This window comes from Artemia sp. Qi Xiang Cuo, chromosome 3, assembly GCF_049724085.1.
Source record: "Artemia sp. Qi Xiang Cuo chromosome 3, ASM4972408v1, whole genome shotgun sequence".
NCBI classification, from domain to species: Eukaryota; Metazoa; Arthropoda; class Branchiopoda; order Anostraca; family Artemiidae; genus Artemia; species Artemia sp. Qi Xiang Cuo.
Window position 1 is genome coordinate 88,310,458 of NC_142796.1, and position 21,725 is coordinate 88,332,182.

The window sequence follows — 21,725 nt, forward strand, 5'->3', positions numbered from 1 at the left end:
GGTGCGCTGGATTTCGGATTCTGTATCCTAGAGGGCGAGGGTTCGAAACCTAGTGTATCCAATTATTTGGTTTGGGATGGGGGTCAGTGGCGTGACCCGGCTGGTAGGGACTATTAAGTCCAATGCTGTATTATTTACCTTTTACCTTTACCCTTTTGAGAACCTCGATGCATCTTGTGTCTTCTAAGTAAGTTCATAATCCCGTCAAAATTCCCTGGAAGTTCCAACTTAATGCCCTCAGCCGCTCCTACGTTATTACAGATACAACATTTTGACAACCTGCGTCCACATAGTGTTCCTTTATTCAGTTCAATTGCCCCCTTTATATTCCGTAAAAATTTTAACCTAATTCTTATCCGTCATTGAGATATTGCACATAAACCATTTCAACAGCCTAGATGCACATAGTGTCTTTTGAATTAGTTCGACATCTCCTTTATCACTCCCTGAAAGTTTCAACTTGATTCTCTTAGCCGTTCTTGAAATATCGCGGATATGCCCTTTTGAGAGCCTGGATGCACATAGTGTCTTTTGAGTAAGTTCAATATCTCCCTCAGTATTCTCGAAACGTTTCAACTTAATGCCCTCAGACGTTCCTGAGATATGGCAGATAACCTCTTTTGGCATCCTGGATGCACATAGCTTCTTGAACTAAACTTAAACCATAGTTAAAAGTTAATATCATTAAGTTGTAATCAGTGAAAAACATCACCCTGTCAAAATACCATCAGACCTCAGAAAATTCACACCGTCCACCTGACTGGGGTGTACTTTTCTTTTACATATAATAGAATGAGCAAGAGAAATTATCAAAATACTAGCCTAAGAACTGTTAAAAAAAATGACCAAAAAAATTAGAGCCGAACTATGCCCCCTCCACGCTACTTTTTTCCCAAAATGGTCCGATAAAAATTTTTAGATAGCTATTTTGATCAGCATAGGTGAAAGGCAAAATAACATTGTCTTCGGAGATAGCATGATCCCCCACAGCCCCTGGGGAAAGGTCTTGAAGTTGTAAAATTTGCCCCTTGTTTGCAATTAGTATTTGTTATTGGGAAGTATGCATAGATTTTTCAGTGGGGAGGAGAGGACGAATTTTCTGCAGGGGGGGATTTTTCACAGGGAGAAATTTCCAAGGAGATGGAAGTTTCCAGGGGGTGACCTTTTCAGGGGAAATTTTACAGTGGGGAATTTGCCAGAATTCCCATACGAAATTTCTTTATATGTCTTGCTTTCTATTTACCGGTTCAATTTTACGCGTGGAGATGTTAAGGGTAATTAGGGTAAGATGTCCGGGATAGATTTTCTAATATCCGTAATATCCGTAGTAAAGTTAAAATTTTGTCCCAATTTCTTCAAAACGACTCCTGAAAGATAAGGGTCGTTTAATTAGAATAATAAGTAACTTTTCAAAAATGCCGAAAAAGTTTAGCGTAAGGAGCGAGGTGTTGAGGAGGGGGAAACCCTCATCATATACATAATAAATTCTGTTCGTTTTAAGTTTTAATTTTGCTCCTTACTTAGAGTTGAAAAAACTTTTTTTTTATTTAATCACTAAAAGGATCAAAGAATATTAAGACCCAGGTGATAAGAATGTGGTAAACGAGTTTTCTAAACATGGTGGTCGTGAAGTCAGAGATAAATCAGCGCATATTACGACCATTATTTTGAAAAAGAGGAAGTACCTATCGATTTTGAGTTAAGTTCAATTAAACCCCTCTATAAGGGTGGTGATACGAGTTAAGGTGTTAAGTGTGTGCTAATTATAGAGGTATTAGCTTGGTTTTCTGTAGGAAACAAACTTCTTAGTATGATGGTACTTTTTAGACTGGGAGATGGTGTAGATAAAATGTTAAGAGGAGAACGGTGCAATTTTGGACAGGAGAAAGGATGCATCGACCAAATTTTTACTCTTAAATTAGTAATTGAGAGGTTCCCGAGTCAATCCCCTTTAGTCCTCAGTTTTATAGATTAAAAGCAAACGTTTTACTTAATCGACAAAGAAGCTTTACGGTCCAACGGTTTACGAAGCAACGGTCCTATCTACTACTACTACTAGCAACTCACCGCAGCACAAAACCGCTTGAGGCCAACACAGCTACGCACGCTCCTCTTCCATCCCAATCTACTCAAAGCCTCCCTTTTTACACCCACCCACGAAGTTCCCATTTCCTTTAAATCTTTTTTTATGACGTCCGCCCACCCCAGAAGAGGACGACCTGCTTTCCATTTAGCCCTAGACGGTTGGCCGAAAAGAACAATCTTCGGCAATCTGTCATCCTTCAACCGCACAACGTGCCCTAGCCATCTCAACCTTTCTTTCATTATAGCCCTAGAGAGCGGTATTGAACCACATTTTTCGTATAGCCTATTGTTTGAAATACGTCAGTCAGTCCGGTACCCAGAACAATCCTTAAGCAATTTCTCTGGAAAACATGATAGCAAATCTTCATCCACTTTTCAGAGCGTCCATGCTTCAGAGCCATATTTGACCACTGTAGCTTCTAATATTCCAATCTTGGTTTACAGATTTATCTTACTATTCTTCCAAATTTTTTAACTGTGAAAAACAAAACCTGAGCCTTGGCTATTCTAGTGGCCTGGCCTCCCCCAGGCCAGTCAGCGGGTTCTCAGGTGGCGATTGGGGAACGCCTTACATATATGTAGAGTACCTCCATAGGAGGCACGGCCCAAGGGGCGACCTTGTCCCTGGGGGTCCATAATAGAAACTGGGGCACCCTCGCCCGGGGTCATAAATACAGGCGGAAGAGGAAGACGGCCCCTCAAATGTACACTCAAAAGTTCCCACTGGTTTGTCCACAAGTCCCATGAGTTACAAACCTTCTCCTAGTAATGGGTTAAATTATATGGGGATACAGAACATCATCGCGGGAGGATCCCCTATAGGAGGACAACTGCGGTAGGACGTGAGATCCAGATCTATGGGCAACTGCCTCTGCAAAGAGCTGTCTCGACCCTTTTGGGGTACCTGCAAGACGGGAGACATTGCGGTCAACTCTTATCCCACTTGAGGAGTGGCAACCCTCAAGGAAATTACAACCTAGTAAACGACACAGCATTTGCACGGGATTCTGACTAATGGACAATTCTTCTGGGCTTGGTATGTTTTGACGGGCGTCTTCGGGCTGAAAAAAGTCTTCCTATCTAACTTTATCTATCATGGGCTGCCTCCCAATAGTTGCATAATATTTGTATGCATGAATATATAATGAGTCAGAGGTAATAGGCTTGAGATTGCCTGTGCAGAATTTCAACTCTTGTTGATAGAAGAGCATTGCCAAATACTGAAAACCATGTTGTGACCAAGATGGGCCCAAGCCGGCTTAAGCACTTCAGTTTAGACTATCGTATCGACGTTCCGACTGACGAATTCAGACGATTCGAACTGTGTTTATTAAGAGTTTCAGAAACTCATATCCCAGGGGTATGAAGCATGAAATTAGGTGATATAGAATTTGTTTACTCAGGGAGGAAGGATGGGGTACATAGACCGGCACAGGAACAAGAAATGAATATGGTAAATTTAAATTTTCATATTTTAAATTTTGCAGGGACTTAATGAGAAAAATGACAGCAGACGACAAAATTCAAGGACAAAAGTTAAGAGACCTGAACAAACAGCTAAGGGACAGGTGCAAGATATCTGAAGGAAGACAGAAGAGAAATTTCACCAGCTGTCGTTTTGGGGTCTTGGATGTAAAGTTCCTGTATAATAAAGAGTATGTTTAGACTACCAAACTTAATTAGTAGTATGCCCATCACTACTTAATTACCACCCATAGCCAGGATTCCTATAACACCCTGGATCCTGCAACACCCATAGCAAGGTTTCTACAACACCCTGGATGCCCGTGACGCCATGGAAGAAATACCCCTGTTTTAAATGGTAAGGTGTTATGTTAATGTTTACATTTGGGAAGAAATGTCCCTGAAATACGATCGGTCCCTGCTTTAAATGGTCAGGTGTTCCGTCAATGTAATAGAGGATGTCACAATCTTGTGGGACATGTTTTTTCAGAACCCGTGTGTAACCCCCGCTTGTAACGGAACACGGCGCTCACGTGGGTGCTACGTAATGACAGCGCACACGTGGGTGTTACATAATGACAGCACCCACGTGGCTGTTACGCAATTACAGCGTATACGTGAGTGTTATGTAATGCCAGCGCACACATCAGTGTTACATAATTCTTTTTTAGATTCCATTTCCTTTCAATGCATTTTTCGTCGAGACGTTCAAGGCGTTTTTTTCCATTCAAGGCGTTTTTTTCTTTCCAGGTCTTTTTTCTTGAGTTCTTATTTAATGATGAATGTTTAAGGATGACACATTATCACGTGTTATGTCTCTTTAGAATCCGTGGGGGGATCCTCTGCTTTAAACTGAGGACGGTACGTACGTAGGGTGTCACATAATAGTTTTTGATATTTCATTTTCTTTCAAAACGGTTTACTCAAAAGACAACCATATTCAATGATTTATGTCCCTGTTAGGAGTCGAAAGGTCATTTCCATCCAATAGAACTGTGCCTTAATCATCTGGATCCATAATACATTTTTAATATTCTGTCTCGGCTAATACTTTCTACATGATACCCATTATCATGCAATAAGAAATCCTCTTCCGTTTACTGACTCAGTTAAATGATTTCCGCATCAAAGCGCATAAGCATTACAATGTTATTGATTTTCTAACAGGGCCTAGACAGTAGATGTTATGTATCTTCGGTGTTATATATTCCTTTACGTAAATTATTTGATATTGAAGCTGTATCCTGCAAAAAAGGAATCTAAAGGATTAAGGCTTTTGTAAATACAAATTTATTAATAAAAAAGACTATAATATAAAGAAAACATTCAAAAAGCAGTTAAAAAACATGACAAACAAAAAAACAAAAAACATGCGTTACTTATAGAAAGATGGGGCTCCTAGCAGACAATTCCAGAGGAACAGGATTGTTATTAGAGTTAAATTTAAGGCCTATTAAGAGCTTGTAACGAAAACGCCACGTTTCTTTGGGTCAAGAATATGACCCCCCCGAGTTGACAAAGCGCATTTGAAAAATATTTTCTATTTAAGTTTCAGATAATCGCGTAAGAAATAAATTTAAGCCATATTAAGAGGTATTTCTGAAGGGCTTTTAATGACCATGCATCGTTTCTTTGAGTGCATAATAGATTTCAGAACCCATTCCACCGCAAAAAATTCTTTTAACACCTCCCGCCATAACTTTAAAGTCTAGAACATGCTATTCTAAGCAAGTCAACCCTCCTTATTACACCATGATAATTCCCAGCCTGTGCCACACTATTGCTGGTCCTCTGGCAATCACTGACAACCCTATCTTCATTCATAAGACACTTTCCAGATATTTTCCTGTTAAAATTCACGTATTAAATCCATTGGTTCATGTTTTCGCAAGCCAACGCTCCGTAATGCACAACGTTAATTCCCGACCAATCTCAAACTATTACTGGTCCTCTGGCACTCTCTGACACCCTCATCTTCATTCCTAAGGCATTTTCCAGATATTTTCCTCCTAAAAATCACGCATGAAACCCATTGGTTTATGTTTCCGCGATCCGACCCTCTGTAATACACCATGTCAATTCCCAACCTTCGCCACACTCTTACTGATCTTCTGGCACTGACTGATACCCCCAACTATATTCCGACGACACTTTCTAAATGTTTTTCTGTTAAAAACCCCTCATTAAATCTACTGGCTCATGTTTTTGCAACCCAATCCACCGTAATAAACCATGTAAATTGCCGACATATACCACACTATTACTGGTCCTCTGGCACTCTCTGAAACCCCCATCTTCATTCCTAAGACGTTTCCTAGATATTTTCCTTTTGAAAATCATGAATTAAATCCATTGGTACATATTTTCGCAACCCAACCCTCCGTAATACACCATGTCCATTTCCATCCTGTGCCACACTATTACTGGTCCTCGGGCACTCTGTGATATCCCCATCTTCATACATAAGATATTTTTCAGTTATTTTCCTGTTAAAAATCACGCAATAAATCCACTGGTTCCTGTTTTTGCAACCAAGCCCTCTATAATACACCATATCGATTCCCGAGCTGTGTCACGCTGTTACTGGTCCTCTTACACTCTCTGACACCCCGATCTTCATTAATAAGGCCTTTTCAAGATATTTTTCTGTTAAAAATCACGCATTAAATCCATTGATTCATGTTTTTCGCAACCGAAACCATGGAGTAATACTCCATGGCAATTTACATCACTTTTAAAACATTTAAAACATTTCTTGAACGAGCCTTCTCCTTATTTTTTAATGTTTTTTTTTCTTAAATAAAAATTGGCAACATGGTGGAACCCTGTGAAACCCGGCATCCTGATTTAAGCATTTTCTAACGCTTGAATACCCCAATAGATATATTTTCTGTCGCTATTATATTTCGACTATTCTCAACTTATGCCACATTATTACTGCTCCAGGGCACCCTTTGACATTTCCTCATTACCCCCAAGACATTTCAGACATTTTATGTTATAAATTATGCTTCAATCCATTCATTTAAGTTTTTAGCGAACCAACCCTTTCATGATCCTCCTCAAAACACCTCACACCACCATGGCATGACGAAGCTTCTCCTTGCCATCCACGTGGCACCCGCCCCCCCCCCTTCGTCACCCCCTAGGGTATTTTTAACACCCTCCCCCCAAAAATACCTCGTGGATTCAAATTGAACACTATTAATTATTTTAACAGCGGGACTTAGCATTTCAGTGCTAGAATGTGATAGTCCAAGGTAATGCACACCACTTGGAATTTAAAACAATTCTTGAAAGAGCCTATTCCTTATTTCCACTGTTTTTATAAAAATTGGCTACGTGGTGACACCCCTGTGACACCACGTCATACTCTTTTAAGCGTTTTTCTAACGCTAGAATAGTAGAATGTTCCCTCAATTCCCAATCTTTGCCACACTATTTTGCTCCGCGGCACCCTTTGACACCTCTTCATCACCTCCAAGTCATTTTCAGGAATTTGTTGTTAAACATCATGCAATCAACCCATTGATTCAAGTTATTCGTGAGCCAACCTTTTCATGATACTCCTCAAAACACCTCACACCACCAGGACATTATTTGACTGCCCCTCCGTCATCCACGTGGCAGCCCTATCATCATCCTCTAAGACATTTTCAACCTTCCCCCCCCCCCGAAAATCAGCCTGTAAATGTAAATTGAATCCTTTTTTTAATGAGCGGGACCTGGCATTTCATTGCTAGAATGAGATAGTCCAAGCAATACACGCCAGTTAGAATTTAAAACCCTTCCTGAATGATCCTGCACCCTATTTTTCAGTGTTTTTTTTTTATGAAATTAAGCTGCATGGTGATACCCTGCGAAACCCGGCATCATCATTTAAGTGTTTTTTATCGTTTGAATACCCCAATGGATATATTTTCTATATTTTGTTGCTGATATTTTCCGAAAAGTTCCCCAGCTATGCCATACTATGGGTGATCCATGAACTCCCCCCCTGATATCTTCTGATCAACCCGAAGACATTTTCAGACTTTCTTGTTACAAATTATGCATTGAAACCATTGATTTAATTTTTTCGCGAGCCAAACCTTTCATGATGCTCCTCGGAACACCTCACGCCACCACGGCATTACGCAGCATCCCCCTAAAATCTCTCACAAGCAAACACTTTCATCATACACCAAAGACACTTCACACCACCATGTCGTTTTAAGCTTGTCCCCGTGACACCCATGTGGCAACCGTAATCATCTCTAGAGCATTCTCATCTATAGCTTTGCCAAAATATCCGTTTACACTAGAATCGATTGTCTAATCTTAATAAAATACCCTCAATAATGCCTCTTCTGATGAGTCCTGTCAATTGAGGCCAGCGTGACATAACATACCGCCCTCTGTGACATCCTCCGGTGAACATCGTAAGAAATAACAAATTCTTAATACAAAATACAAATAATTATTACAAACCAAAAAATAATTCTAACAAAACAAAAAAGTATCGTGAAAGATCACAAATTCTTCTTTCACAATAGAAAATACTTGTTACAAAACAAAAGATAATTATTTCAAAAACAAAAATAAAACCTAAGAAATAAAAAATTCTTCTTACCCCCGAGCGGTTTTGTTTCATGTCAATCATTTTCTCTTCTTTGGTAAATTCAAGATCGAAGTTTAACATTTTCTCTTCTTTGGAAAAAATTCAGAATCGAGGTGTAACATTTTACTCTTCTACGGAAAATATTCAGAACATAACTGGAATTTTTCTTCTCTCCTTTGAGAATATTCAGAACTGAAGTATAACTTTTCCCCTCTTCTTTGGAACAAATTCAGATTCGAAGTGTAACTTTTTTCTCTTCTATAGAAAATTTCAGAACCGAAGTGGAACTTCTTCCTCTTCCATGGGAAAAATTCAATAGAGAACTTGAACTTTTATTCTCTTCTTTGAGAAAATTCAGATTCGAAATAGAACTTTTTCTCTTCTTTGAGAAAATTCCAAATCTAAGCGTCACTTTTTCTTCTTTGAGAAAATTCAGTTCAAATTTTTCTCTTCTATTTGGAAATTCAGAACTGAAGGGTAACTTTTTTTTCTCTTTATTAGAAAACATTCAGAATCCAAGTGGAACTTTATATATTCTTTGGGAAAATTCAGGGTCGAATTGTAACTTTTTTCTCTTCTTTGAGAAAATTCGGAACTGAATTATAACTTTTTTCTTCTTTCGAAAAATTCAGAATCAAAGTATAATTTTTTTTCTCTTCTTTGAGAAAATTAAGAACTGACGTGGAAATTTTTATCTTCTTTGGGAAAATTCAGAACTGAAGGGTATTTTTATTCCTCTTCTTTGGAACCAATTCAGATTTGAAATGTTACTTTTTTCTCTTCTATGAAAAAATTCAGACCCGAATCGTAAATGTTTTTCTCTTCATTGAGAAAATTCGGAACTGGAGTGGAACTTCTTTCTCTTCCATGGGAAAGATTCAGCAGAGAACTAGAACTTTTATTCTCTTCTTTGAGGAAATTCAGAACTTAAGTGGAACTATTCTCTTCTGTCGGGAAACTGAGAAGTAAAGGATAACATTTTTTCTCCTCTTTGGAAAAAAATTCAGAATCGAATTAGAACTTTTTCCATTCTTTGAAAAAACTCAGAATTAAAGTTTAACTTTTTTCTGTTCTTTGAGAAAATTCAGAACTTAAGTGAAGCTTTTATCTTCTTTGGAGAAACTCAGAACTGAAGTGTGACTTTTTTTCTCTTCTTTGGAAAAAATTCAGAATCAAAGTGCGACTCATTACTCTTCTTTGAGAAAGTTCAGAGCTTAAGTGGAACTTTTTTTGGGGGGGGGGGGGGCGGGGGACACTCAGAACTGAAATGTAACTTTTTTTTCTCTTCTTCAGAAAAAATTCGGAATCGAAATTTAACATTTTCCTCTTCTTTGGCAAAAATTCAGCATCGAAGTTTAACATTTTCCTCCTCTATGGAAAAATTCAGAAGATAAATTTAACCTTTCTTCACTTTTCTGAGAAAACTCAGAATTAAAGTGGACTTCTAGGTTGTGTTAGTCTGGGTGGTCTTGCTAACCTAAAATAAACGTACCTAACTTAAAATTAGTTAAATTAATATAACATAGCCTATCCCCTTATGCTGGCATCTATAACTATAGTGAAATGGATGACAACAGTTGGGTTGTAAATTCAGAATAGAAGCGTTACTTTTTCTTCTTTGAGAAAATTCAGTTGGAACTTTTTCTCTTTTATTGGGAAATTCAGAACTGAAGGGTAAGTTCAAGATCGAAGTGTAACATTTTTCTCTTCTTTGGAAAAAGTTCAGAATCGAGGTATAACTTTTTTCTCTTCTACAGAAAAAATTCAGAGCATAACTTGAATTTTTCTCTTCTTTAGATTCCTTGATCCAGGATAAAGCTTCAATATCCAATAATTTACGTAAAGGAATATCTAACGCCGATGGTACATAACATCTACTGTCTAGGTTCTTTTAGAAAATCAATAGCATTGCAATGGTTATGCGCTTTGATGTGGAAATCATTTAATTGAATCAGTAAATGGAAGAGGGGTTCTTATTGCATGCTAATGGCTATCATGTAGAAAGTATTAGCCGTAACAGAATATTGGATATAGATTACTTTTTCTGATGATTAAGGCACAGTTCTATTGGACAGAAATGACCTTTCGAGTTCTAACGGGGATAAAAATAATTGAATATAATAGTCCTTTGAGAAAAAAGCATTGAAAGAAAATGAAATCTCGAAAAGTATTCACGTGTGTGTCCTCCTCAGTTAAAAGAGAGGGACCCTCCAGCGGACTCTGAAGAGACATATCAGGTGAGAATTTGTCATCCGTAAACATTCCTCATTACGTGAGAATTAAGAAAAAGCATTAAAAGAAAAAAAACGCATTGAAAGAAAAAACGCCTCGAATGTCTTGACGAAAAATGAATTGACAGAAAATGAAATCTCAAAAAGTATTATGTAACACTGGTGTGCGTGCTGGCATTACGTAACACCCACGTATACGCTGTCATTACGTAATACCCAAGTGTGTGCTGTCATTAGGCAACACCCACGTTTGCGCTATCGTTACGTAGCACCCATATGTGTGCCGTGCTCAATTACAAGCGAGGGTTCCCTGCGGGTTCTGTTTAAACGTGTTACACAAGAATATGTCATCCACTATAAAATTGAAGTTACACCTAACCATTTAAAACAGGGACCGGTCGTATAGCAGGGGCGTTTATTCCCAAATGTAAACATTTGGGAAGAAACACCTGACCATTTAAAACAGGGGCGTGTCTTCCATGGCGTCATGGGAATCCAGGGTGGTGTAGGAATCTTGCTATGGGTGTTGCAGAATCCAGGGTGTTGTAGGAATCCTTGGGATGTGTGTTATTGAAGTAATCATGAGGATACTACTCTAGTTAGTGCAAAAATTTATGGGTATTGTATACAAAAAAACACAGAAGAGGTATTTCATTGTTGATCTTTCTAAACAAGAAAATAAGAAATTGAGTTGAAAGTGAATCTTTACCGTTTTGATGTATTAAGGACAGTGAAAAATTACATCTAATTGCTCGAATTAGTTAATTTAAAACTTACTTAATTATTTAATTAGTTAACTATGAGAAATTGGTCATTCAATTGACATATAGAATGATTTCTTTATGCAGTTTTTCTTCTGCTATGCAGTTTTTTGTAGTAGTGGGTGCTAAAACCAAAAAAGGAAAAGCTGATGACTAAAAAAAAGCCTAAATAAGCTAAAAAAAAGTGGCAAAGAATAAAAATTCAAGATTATTCTCTCAAAGAAAATAGATAAAGTGAGTAATTTCACAAACCATCGTTTTTGGGGTTTCGGATATGGGGTTACAAACCTATATAACAAAGAGAAGGTTAAAACTACCAGACATAGTACACAAATTTGCGGGTCCAATATACATGCAAAAAAAGAAAAGAAAAAATTTAATCTTCACCGCTTTGAAGTACCAAAGACAGCAGAAATGAAATCTATCTATTTGAATTAGTTAAGTGAAAAATTACACAAACATATAAATCTTTAAGAATCAGGAAAATCGTTAGTTAAATTTTTAACGACAAGGAATTTCATATGCAGTTATACATTTTTTGAGAGTAGTTGATACCAGATGAAAAAAAAGAAACGTTGATGAAAGATTAGCCAAAAACTAGCTAAAAGTATATGGCACAGAACAGCGTAATAATGAGTAATATACTTTTGATGAAGTAGTTGTCTTTGGGAATTAACAAACTGTTAATGTTCAAATTTTTACATACAAAAAGTGTTACCAAATTTAACTAATTTTATTTGCGTATTATTTTCTTGGTTTAGCATGGCAACACTGACAAAAATATGATACGACCCTACAAACTTTATAAATCTAAAGGTTACAAAAGAAAAACCTCGGAAAATCTTGCTTTTCAGGTATAAAGTGAAATAAAATGGGCCCAGGGGGGCAAAAATATTTTTGTACTCATGTCAGGCCATTTTAAACTTAAGCTCAGCAGATACAAATACCTGTTAAAATTCAAACTCGAAACGACCAGAAATTACTATTGAAGAATAAATGTAACCAAAAACGAACAGAATAAACAATCATAGCAAATAACATACAACAAATAATAATATAAACGAAAAATAGATCTTAAAGCGATTAATGCTTATATTGAATAAGAAAATCAAGCTTAAAACGAAAAAAAATATTTTGCCATTGAAGTATAAATGAAACTTAAAACGAACAGAAATTAAATAAACAATCAATTCAAACATACACACAATAGTTATTAATGTTAATGAATAAATAAATCTAGAAAGGATTAAAACTTAAATTGAATATGCAATTTAATCTTGACAAGAACAAAAATCAGTACAAACAAGAGTTTGTATATTACCTCCATCCCTCTATGTAGAAGTCTAAAACATACTGTGTCTTTTGTATTTGACTAAAGGCCGCACATGTCTTCAACGACCGTGGAAGTATACACACCATCAAATTAAACATTTGATGTATAATGATATTATTTGTTGAAAGATCCATCAGTTCAAGAATGTATTTCACTTTAATTTTATTTTTATTTTCAATGCTGTAAGAACTGGAAAAGAAAATATTTGTAATATATTTTTATACGAGCATCTCTTCCATAAGAAAAATATATGCCCAAGGGGCATAACTTACAACGCCAATTTCCAGCTCCTGGGGGGGCTGTGTTGACACCAGAGTTTTTGTTTGAACTTAGAACTATTTTTAGCAAAATATCCATCCCAAAATTTTTATCCCATGTATTTAGGGCGCGGAGGGGGGGGGGGAGGCTCTTTGCCCTCTGATCTCTTTTGACTCTTAAAAAGTGTACAAGAACTTTCATTTTTCAGTCAAATGAAGTTTATATGGGCATCCCTTCCATAAGAACTATAAATGTCCCCAGAGCATTACTTACAACACCTGCCTCCGGGCTTTCGGGGGTTGAGTCGACACAGGAGCTTTTCTTATCTGACCTTTGAACTATTTTTAATGAAATGGCTATTTTAAGAATTTCATCGGATGGGATTGGGGAAAAAGGGTGTGTGTGTGTGTGTGGGGGGGGGGTGCTAGTTGCTCATGGATATGTTTTGACTCTTAAGAAGTGAATTAGGATTTTCAATTTCCAATCAAATGATCCCTCTCTGAAGTTTATACGAGCACTTCTTTCATAAGAATCATATACGCCCCCAGGACAACACTTACAACGCCTACCCCCGGGCCCTGGGGGGCTGTGTTGACATCGGAGTTTTTGTTATCGAATTTTTGAACAATGTTCAAAAAACTAGCTATTTAAAAATTTTTAGCGGATGGGTTAAGGGGGAAAAAGGGCGTGGTGGGGGGGCTAGTTGCCCTTAAATCTCTTGACTCTTAAAAAATGAACTAGAACTTTCAAATTCCAATCTAATGAGCCCTCTATGCAGTTTATGCGATTATCCTTTTCGTAAGAACCATACATGCCTTTAGGGCATAATTTAGAATGCCTTCCCCCGGGAACTGCGGGGTTGTACTGACACCAGAGTTTTTCTTATCCGACCTTTGAAATATTTTTAACAAAATGTCTATCACAAAATTTTCATCAGATGGAATTGAAAAAAGAAGGTGTTGGGGAGGGGGGAATAGTTGCCCTTGGATCTCTTTTGACATTTAAAAAGTGAGCTTGAACTTTCAACTTCCAGTCAAATGAGCCCCCTCTGTAGTTTATGCGAGCATCCCTTTCATGGGAACCATATATGACCCAGGGCATAACTTACAACGTCTGCCCCCTGGCCCTGGGGGGTTGTGTCGACACCTGAGTTTTTGTTATCTGACTTTTGAACAATTTTTAACTTAATGGCTATCTCAAAATTTTTATCAGATGTATCTGGGGGAAAAAGAGCGTGGGGGGGGGCTAGTTGCCCTCTAATCTCTCTTAACTCTCAAAAACTGAACTATAAGTTTCAATTCCCAATCAAATAGGCCTTCTCTGGAGTTTTTACGAGCATCCCTTCCATAAGAACCATATATTCCCCCAGGGCATAACTTACAACGCCTGCCTTCGGGCCGTGGGGGGCTGTGTCGGCCCCGGAATTTTCGTTATATAGTCTTTGGACTATTTCTAAAAAAATTGGCTCTCTCAAAGTTCTTATCGGAGGGGTGTTTGAGGAGCGTGGATGGAGGGGGTCATAGAGGAGGGGCTTAGGTGCCCCCCATTCTCTTTTGATTCTAATAAAACTATAATAGAACTTTATATTTCCAATCAAATGAGCCCTCTTTGAAGTTTATACGAGCATCTCTTCCAGAAGAACCATATACCCCAGGGCATAACTTACAACGCCTACCACCAGTCCCTGGGGGGTGTGTCGACACCGGAGTTTTATTATATGATCTTTAAACTATTTTTAACAAAATTGCTATCTCAAAATTGTTATCGGATGTATTTGGGAAAAAAGGGCGGGGGGTCTTGTTACCCTCCGATATCTTTTGACTCTTAAAAGGTTAACTAGGACTTTCAATTTCTAATCAAATGAGCCCTCTGTAAAGTTTATATGAGCATCTCTTCCATAAGAACCATAAATGCCCCAAGGGCATAATTTACAACGCCTGCTTCCGGGCCCCGGGGGATTGTGTTTACCCCGGAGTTTTGTTATATGATTTTTGAACTTGTTTTAACAAATAAGTATCTCAAAACTCTTATCGGATGCAATTGGGGAAAAAGGCCGTGAGGGGCTAACTCCGATCAGTTTTGAATCTTAAAAAGGGCACTAGAACTTCCAATTTGCAATCGAATGAGCCCCCTCTGAAGTTTATACGAAAACCCTATCCATAAGAAGTGCCTCTGGGAAACAAATAATAATAAATAATAAAACATTGGATCCGTATGGCCTTTACTATAGGCAACGCTATAGCGTTGCCTCTGATTGGCTAGCTGCTACCCTAAAAAGTTACTATCCCTAGTTAATCGGACCTTTATCAGAGGCAACGCTATAGCGCTGCTATAGTAAAGGCCATACGGCTCCAATGTTTTATTATTATTTATTTTTTTCCAGGGGCACTTCATATGGAAGGGGTCGTCGCATGAACTTCAAGGGGGCTCATTCAATTGCAAATCGAGAGTTCTGGTGCCCTTTTTAAGGGTCAAAAGTGACTGGAAGGCAAATAACACCTGTTCCACGTCCTCCATTTCCCCAAACACATCCAATCAAAATTTTGAAATAGCCATTTTGTTCTACATAGTTGATTTCAAGATAAAAAATATGTTTTTGAGGAGGACACTCCCCCCTAACCCTCAGGGCAGGGATTGTAAGCTATACCCTGTGGGCATATAAGGTTTTTGTAGAAAGTTTTATCGTAGAAACTTCAAAAAGGACTCATTTAATTGGTAATTCAAAGGGCTAGTTCCCTTTTTAATAGTCGAAAGTGACTGGAGGGCAACTAACCCCCCTTTCACGCCCACCTTTCCCCCAAACAATTCCAATCAAAATTCTGAGATTGCCATTTTGTTCAACGTAGTTGGAAGTTCTGGAAATTGTGTCTCTGAGGATGACAACCCCCCCCCCCACAGCCCTCAGGGCAAGGGATGTAAGTTATGCCCTGGGGGCATATAAGGTTTTTATAGAAAGCGTTGTCGTAGAAACTTCAAAAAGGGATCATTCGATTGGAAATTTAAATGGCTAGTGCCCTTTTTTATAGTCGAAAGTGATTGGAAGGCAACTAATACCCTTTCCTCGCCCACCATTTCTCCAAATACATCCAAGCAAAATTTCAAAAGAGATCGGAGGGCAACTAGACCCCCCCCCCACGCTTTTTTTCCCCAAATACATCCGATAAAAATCTTGAGATAACTTTGACTTACTTTGACTTGACCTATGTCTCCTGCCGGGTGCTGCTCGGCGTAGAGAGTGACGTCTGCCTCCTCCATCCACTTCGTTCATGGCAAGCGTTTGCACATCGCACAACCTGATATTTGCCATCGTCAGGAACTCGGACATGCTGTCAGACCATCGTTTCTTCGGTCGGCCGCGAGGTCGCTTCCCACTGGCTTTGACTGAGTCGAAGTCATGGATCATTTTCGCAGGTATGTGTGGAGGCATTCGAAGTAGGTGTCCGAACCATCGTAGTGTTCGCTCGGCTGCTTGGGTCGAAAACCGAGACTGCTTGGTGAGCTGCAGCAGCTTCTCATTGCTGACAATGTCGAACCATCGTAGACCTTCGATCCTCCTCAGGCTCTTCGACTGAAAGACATCAATTGCCTTGAGGGTTGCGGCTAAAGCTTGCCACGTCTCAGCTCCATAGAGCATCACAGAGCCGACAAGGACGTTGAAAATCCGCAGCTTCGTTGTGCGACTGATATTTAGTTTTCGCCAGAGGTGACGGTTCAGCCTGCCCATGGCAGAAGACGCTTTGGATATTCTCGCTTGTAGTTCAGAAAGAAGTGAGCCATCTGAAGAAATTATGGAGCCCAGGTAGGTGAACCTTTGGACAACTTCGATGCTAGTGGTGCTATCAAAGCTAACTGAAGGACTGGCAGCAGGGGAGGATGGGTCTATGGCCATTATTTTCGTTTTAGTCCAGTTTATCTGCAGTCCTACTTTTGCAGCCTCTTCTCGTGAGATTCGAAGCGCTTCTAGCAACTGCTCAATGGAGTCCGCCAGAATGGCCAAGTCATCGGCAAAATCAGCATCTGCAATGACACGATCTCCAAACTTGAGTCCAAGGCTGAGACGTGAAGTAGTCCTTGTCATAACGTAATCTATGATGACATTGAAGAGCTCTGGGGCCACTGCACATCCTTGGCGCACTCCTGTCGTGATTTGGAAAAACGGGCTGCGCCGGCCGTTCACTCGAACACAGCTCTCCGTCCAATGGTGTAGAGCTTTTAAGAGTCTGCAGTATTTCTCTGGGAGGCCTGTAGATTCTAGAATCCGCCAAAGAGCTTCTCGGTCCACTGAATCTAATGCAGCACGGAAGTCGACGAAGGTAAAAAAAGCTTTTTGTCGGAACTCCGCGGCTTTTTCTATGATTTGTCGGATCGTAAAAATCTGCTCGATGGTTGAGCGGTCCGACATGAAACCAGCTTGCTCTGGTCGCCGGATTTTACGAGTGATATTTCGACATCGATCTAGCAGGACCATTGAGAAAAGTTTTTCCGGGACAGACAGTAGGGTTATTCCACGGTAGTTTGAGCAGTCGCTTCTAGAGCCTTTCCTCTTCCACAAAGGGATAATGACACCCTTCCGCCAATCTTCGGGAATTATCTCGGTTTGCCAGATTGTAGAGAACATGGTGTGGAGAAACAGGAGTATAACAGGACCTGCATATTTTAGCAGCTCCGAACTCAGACCAAAGATACCGGCAGCTTTATTGTTCTTGAGCCTTTTTACTGCATTTTCAATTTCTTAGGGGCTGAAAGGCTCGTCTGGAGGAGCATCTGCTTCGGGTCTTGGACTGCCAGGTTGGCTGGGACTAACAGTAGGAGGCATAGACGGGCTAGTGTTGTTCAGGAAGGGAGCAGAAGTGGTCCTTCCACCGCTCGAGACAAGAACCCTCATCAGAGAGAAGTGTCCCATCCCTGGATAGGACGGGTTCCAATGCTGGTGTTTTATTTTCTGTGAGATCACGGTGGTGCTTGAACAGGCTACCCATGTCTTTCTTTTTTGCTGCTAGTTCGATTTCATCGGCTTTCCTTGCAACAAACTGAGTTCGGTCTCGGTGAACAAGTCTGTTCCGCACTCCATTGAGCCTTCGATAGGTGGCCATGTCCCCAAGAAGTTTTGCCCTCCGCCTTTGCTCTATGACCTGCAGTGTTTTGTCAGTTAGCCACGATTTCTTCGGGAAACTTCGCTTGCCAAGCACCAGCTGTGCTGATTCGCTGGTTTGCGATTTAAAATACTTCTAGGCGTCTTCGCTGCTGTTGAGCGTGCCAAGGAGCTCAAAGCGATTTGATATCTCAACACTATACTTCTGGCGAGTATCTGGCTCCTTTAGTTTCCCAATATCCGCTACTACTGGTTTCATTTCCGATCGCTGTGCATGGAGGCGAAGCTGGACATCAGCACACACAAGCCTGTGATCTGCATTTCCGAGCTCTGCTGATCTGTAAGTTCTGCAATTCTTCAGCGATGATCTCCAGCGTTTAGAAATAATGACGTAGTCAATCTCAAAATAAAAATTTTGAGATAACCACTTTGTTAAAAACAGTTCAAACATCATACAATGAAAACTCCGGGGTCGAAACATCCTCCCTCCCCCAGGGCCTTAGGGCAGGCGTTATCAGTAATGCCCTTGGGATATATATGGTTCTTATAGAAGGGAAGCTCGTATAAACTTGGGAGAGGGCTCATTTTATTGGAAAGTGAAAGTTTGGCTCCCTTTTGAAGAGTCAAAAGAAATTGGAGGGCAACTACCCTCCCCCCCCCACACGCTCTTTTCCCCAAATACATCCGAGTGTGCGTAGCTGTGTTGGCCTCAGGCGGCTTGGTGCTGCGATGAGTTGTTAGTAGTAGTAGTAGTATATATATATATATATATATATATATATATATATATATATATATATATATATATATATATATATATATATATATATATATATATATATATATATATATATATATATATATATATATATATATATATATATGTATATATATATATATATATATATATATATATATATATATATATATATATATATATATATATATATATATATATATATATATATAAATCTTTCTCTGTTTAGTGCTTCCGAAATGCAGTATGCATTGAAAAGCTTGTCACTGAACTGTTAGGTCATCAGAATATTTTTGAGAATGTTTGCTCTACATCATGACACGGGCATCGGTTTCGGCCTTCTTTAAGTGTATAAATTACTGGCCATGTTGGGTTAGGTCAGAACCCAGGAATTGAAAAGAATTCTTAATTGATTCTTAATAGTTTCCATAGCAGCCAGTAAAGACAAAACAAAAATAAGAAATCCATTTAGTTTGATTATATGCTACGCATCTACTTTCTTCTTACTCCGGTCTAAATTCATTGTGGGCCATGCCCCCCCCGCTCCACCCCCTGAGAGCGCCTATGATGTTATTCCTTACTTTCAGTTGGAAAAACTTGTTTTTTTTTGTTTAATAACAGCCACAAGCCGAAGAAATACAGTATCTTTGGTCTATTATCACATTACAATCATACTTATGAAGGTGCTTAAGGTAAAATTAAATGCTAAGATTGGCCGGAAAATAACGTTTAATTAGAATAAATAGCTCATACGAAATTGCTAAAAATGCTTTAAATGCTTTTTCAGTTCCCCCATGAAAAATTCCTCCATAGGAAGACCCTCCCACGTAACCAAATCCTCCCGCGTCCCCCCCCCCTACCAGAAAAAAATTCTCCTGTAAACCGTTGAACAATATAACAGATGCGCATAGTAGCATATACGAATTAAATGAATTAATTTTGTAATTTAAGTAAATGACCTAATTTTTGCAGTTAGAAATAAAAATCCTCTTTATTGCTGTCGTCTATGTCGTCCAACATTCTCCCGTACCCATAACTATAGTTTGCATACCTCGGATTCTCTTGTTACTTTTGCCAATGATACCACCCTTATTACTTCTGGGAGAACAGAGGATGAGGTTCGTACAAAGTTAGTTGACCTCTTCGAGGAAGTTTCAATTTGGTTTGATGCTAACTCTCTTGCCTTAAATGTTTCTAAAACTAGTTTTTTCTCGTATATCTCAGGCTTGTCCTCAACTATCTGACATTCATATATCCAAAGGCTTTATTAATAGACCAAAAGACGGCCATGTCCGTTTCCTAGTCATATGGATGTCTGCTTTCCCTTCTTTTCTCAAACCGCTTTCGAATACTTACGATAAAGTTAAAAATCTTATCCAGGATGTAAATCGTTCGGCAACTAAACCGTTATCTGATATTAGAAAACTTTATATTCTTTCCCGTGCGCCTTTCCCTTTTCTTCAGTTCCATGGTGATATTCCTAGGTCCCTTAGGTTTACGTCTTCTTTTGTATCTGATCGGTCAAATTATCAACTCCGTAGTTCTCTAAATATCCAAATTCCCCAAACACCAACAATAAGATCTGATTTTAATCCTCTTGTTGCTTGTCATTTGACATGGAACACCCTTCCCGGTTCGGCTCGAGAATGCCACTCGTTTGGCACCTTCAAAAGACTTATTCAAAATTTTTGTTGTCATGTGATTAATTTTCCTTACTTTTGCCTAAATAGATTTTTAATTTTTCCTGAATAAACTTTACTTCATAATCTGTATTTATTTATATTTTCTTTTTTTTCCTTTTTGCTCTTGTTTCTGTGACTGTGAGTATAACTGTTTTTTTTTTATTTATGCACAGTCTTTCTCGTGGCTTATTTTTGTGTTTTGAATGGTTGGCGATAGTCCTTAATTTAATTGTTTTTCGTTTCTCTTTTCCTTTTCTTTTTTCTCTGTATAATCTGATTGTGACCAGTAGATTGTAGAAGGGTATGAAGATCACCTTTTTGATTTGAGAATAATATGCAGAGATATGAATTATGTTATGCTTTATTGATGTTTGATTGTTTTTTTTTGTGCTATTTTTTTTCTTCTTCTTTTTTTTAATCTCAGTAAGTAATTGGCTATTGTTCTCTGGGTTTGTGATCCGTATATACTCCCCTAATTATAGGCCAAGAAGCCTTTGGTGGGACTAGCACGGTGTATTATTGTATGTGTATTGATAATGAATAAAATCTTATCTTATCTTATGAACTAAGCATCAATTGATTCAATGTCAATTCAATGTTGTTAATGTCATTATGTCAATTTGAAATATTTGTTTCGATTTCTATAGCTCTTTCATTTTGTGGCCATGATGTCTTGTTACTTTGTCCGATCGTTTAGTATCCAAAAAACTTTTTCATGGAATCGATGTCTTTTAAAACAAAGTAGCACATTAATTTGAGGGGGAGGGTGAAGCTGAATAGGAATTCATCAAGTTTTGTGTATCGTGATTGGGCATGCTCTTATTTCAGTTTTTTTCTTTTCAGACGAAGTATTTTCTGCGATCACTTTGCAGATCCTGGAAGAAATAGATTTCAGCAAGTCCAGAGGAGTCATTCAGAAGCGCTGCGACACTTCAGACAGAATTAAGTCCTTTTTAAAGAAATTTAGAAGATTTTACATCAGATACATTCAGAGTTACTAACTTATGCTTACTTATGCGAGTAAACTAGGCTACCTCCATCTCTCATAGTTTTTTATAATCAAATTAAAAATATTCATTATGTTTACTTGATGACTTTAAATAATTAAATTAAAAATTACATTAACTGCATTAAAAAGTTTTGTTTTTGTTTATTAAAACAAATTTATTTACTTCAATTAAGACTTTGAGTGGTTTACTACTTCTACATAACAGTCAACACATGCCGTATGTTTCCATGTATTTTTTCCCGAACGACTTAGTATGTGGGGGATAATCTAGAAGCCTTGGAAAGTAGTGGGGCCATTTCAGGATCAAGCACGCCCATAGGGACTACTCCTTTCTTCCAGAGGTTCAACGGCGCAAGAAGAATGCTTAACGGTGATTTCCTCCTTTGGCGACCAGGTGTCATAATTTTAGGTGAAATTCCCGCCCAAGCAAAGATTTGGCACGAGCAGGTGTCA

At 38.6% G+C, this 21,725-nt stretch overlaps 1 protein-coding gene across 1 annotated transcript in view; it reads left to right on the plus strand.

Moving 5' to 3' along the window:
* Positions 1 to 21,434, plus strand: part of LOC148954712 (galactose-3-O-sulfotransferase 2-like) — a 45,967-nt gene extending 24,533 nt beyond the window's left edge. Inside the window, exons 3-4 of the mRNA XM_089087213.1 lie at positions 3,573 to 3,740; positions 21,107 to 21,434. Coding sequence (XP_088943339.1) covers positions 3,573 to 3,740; positions 21,107 to 21,209 — 271 coding nt within the window. The 3' untranslated portion in view covers positions 21,210 to 21,434. The remainder of the gene's footprint in view (positions 1 to 3,572; positions 3,741 to 21,106) is intronic.
* The last annotated feature ends 291 nt before the right edge of the window (positions 21,435 to 21,725 follow it).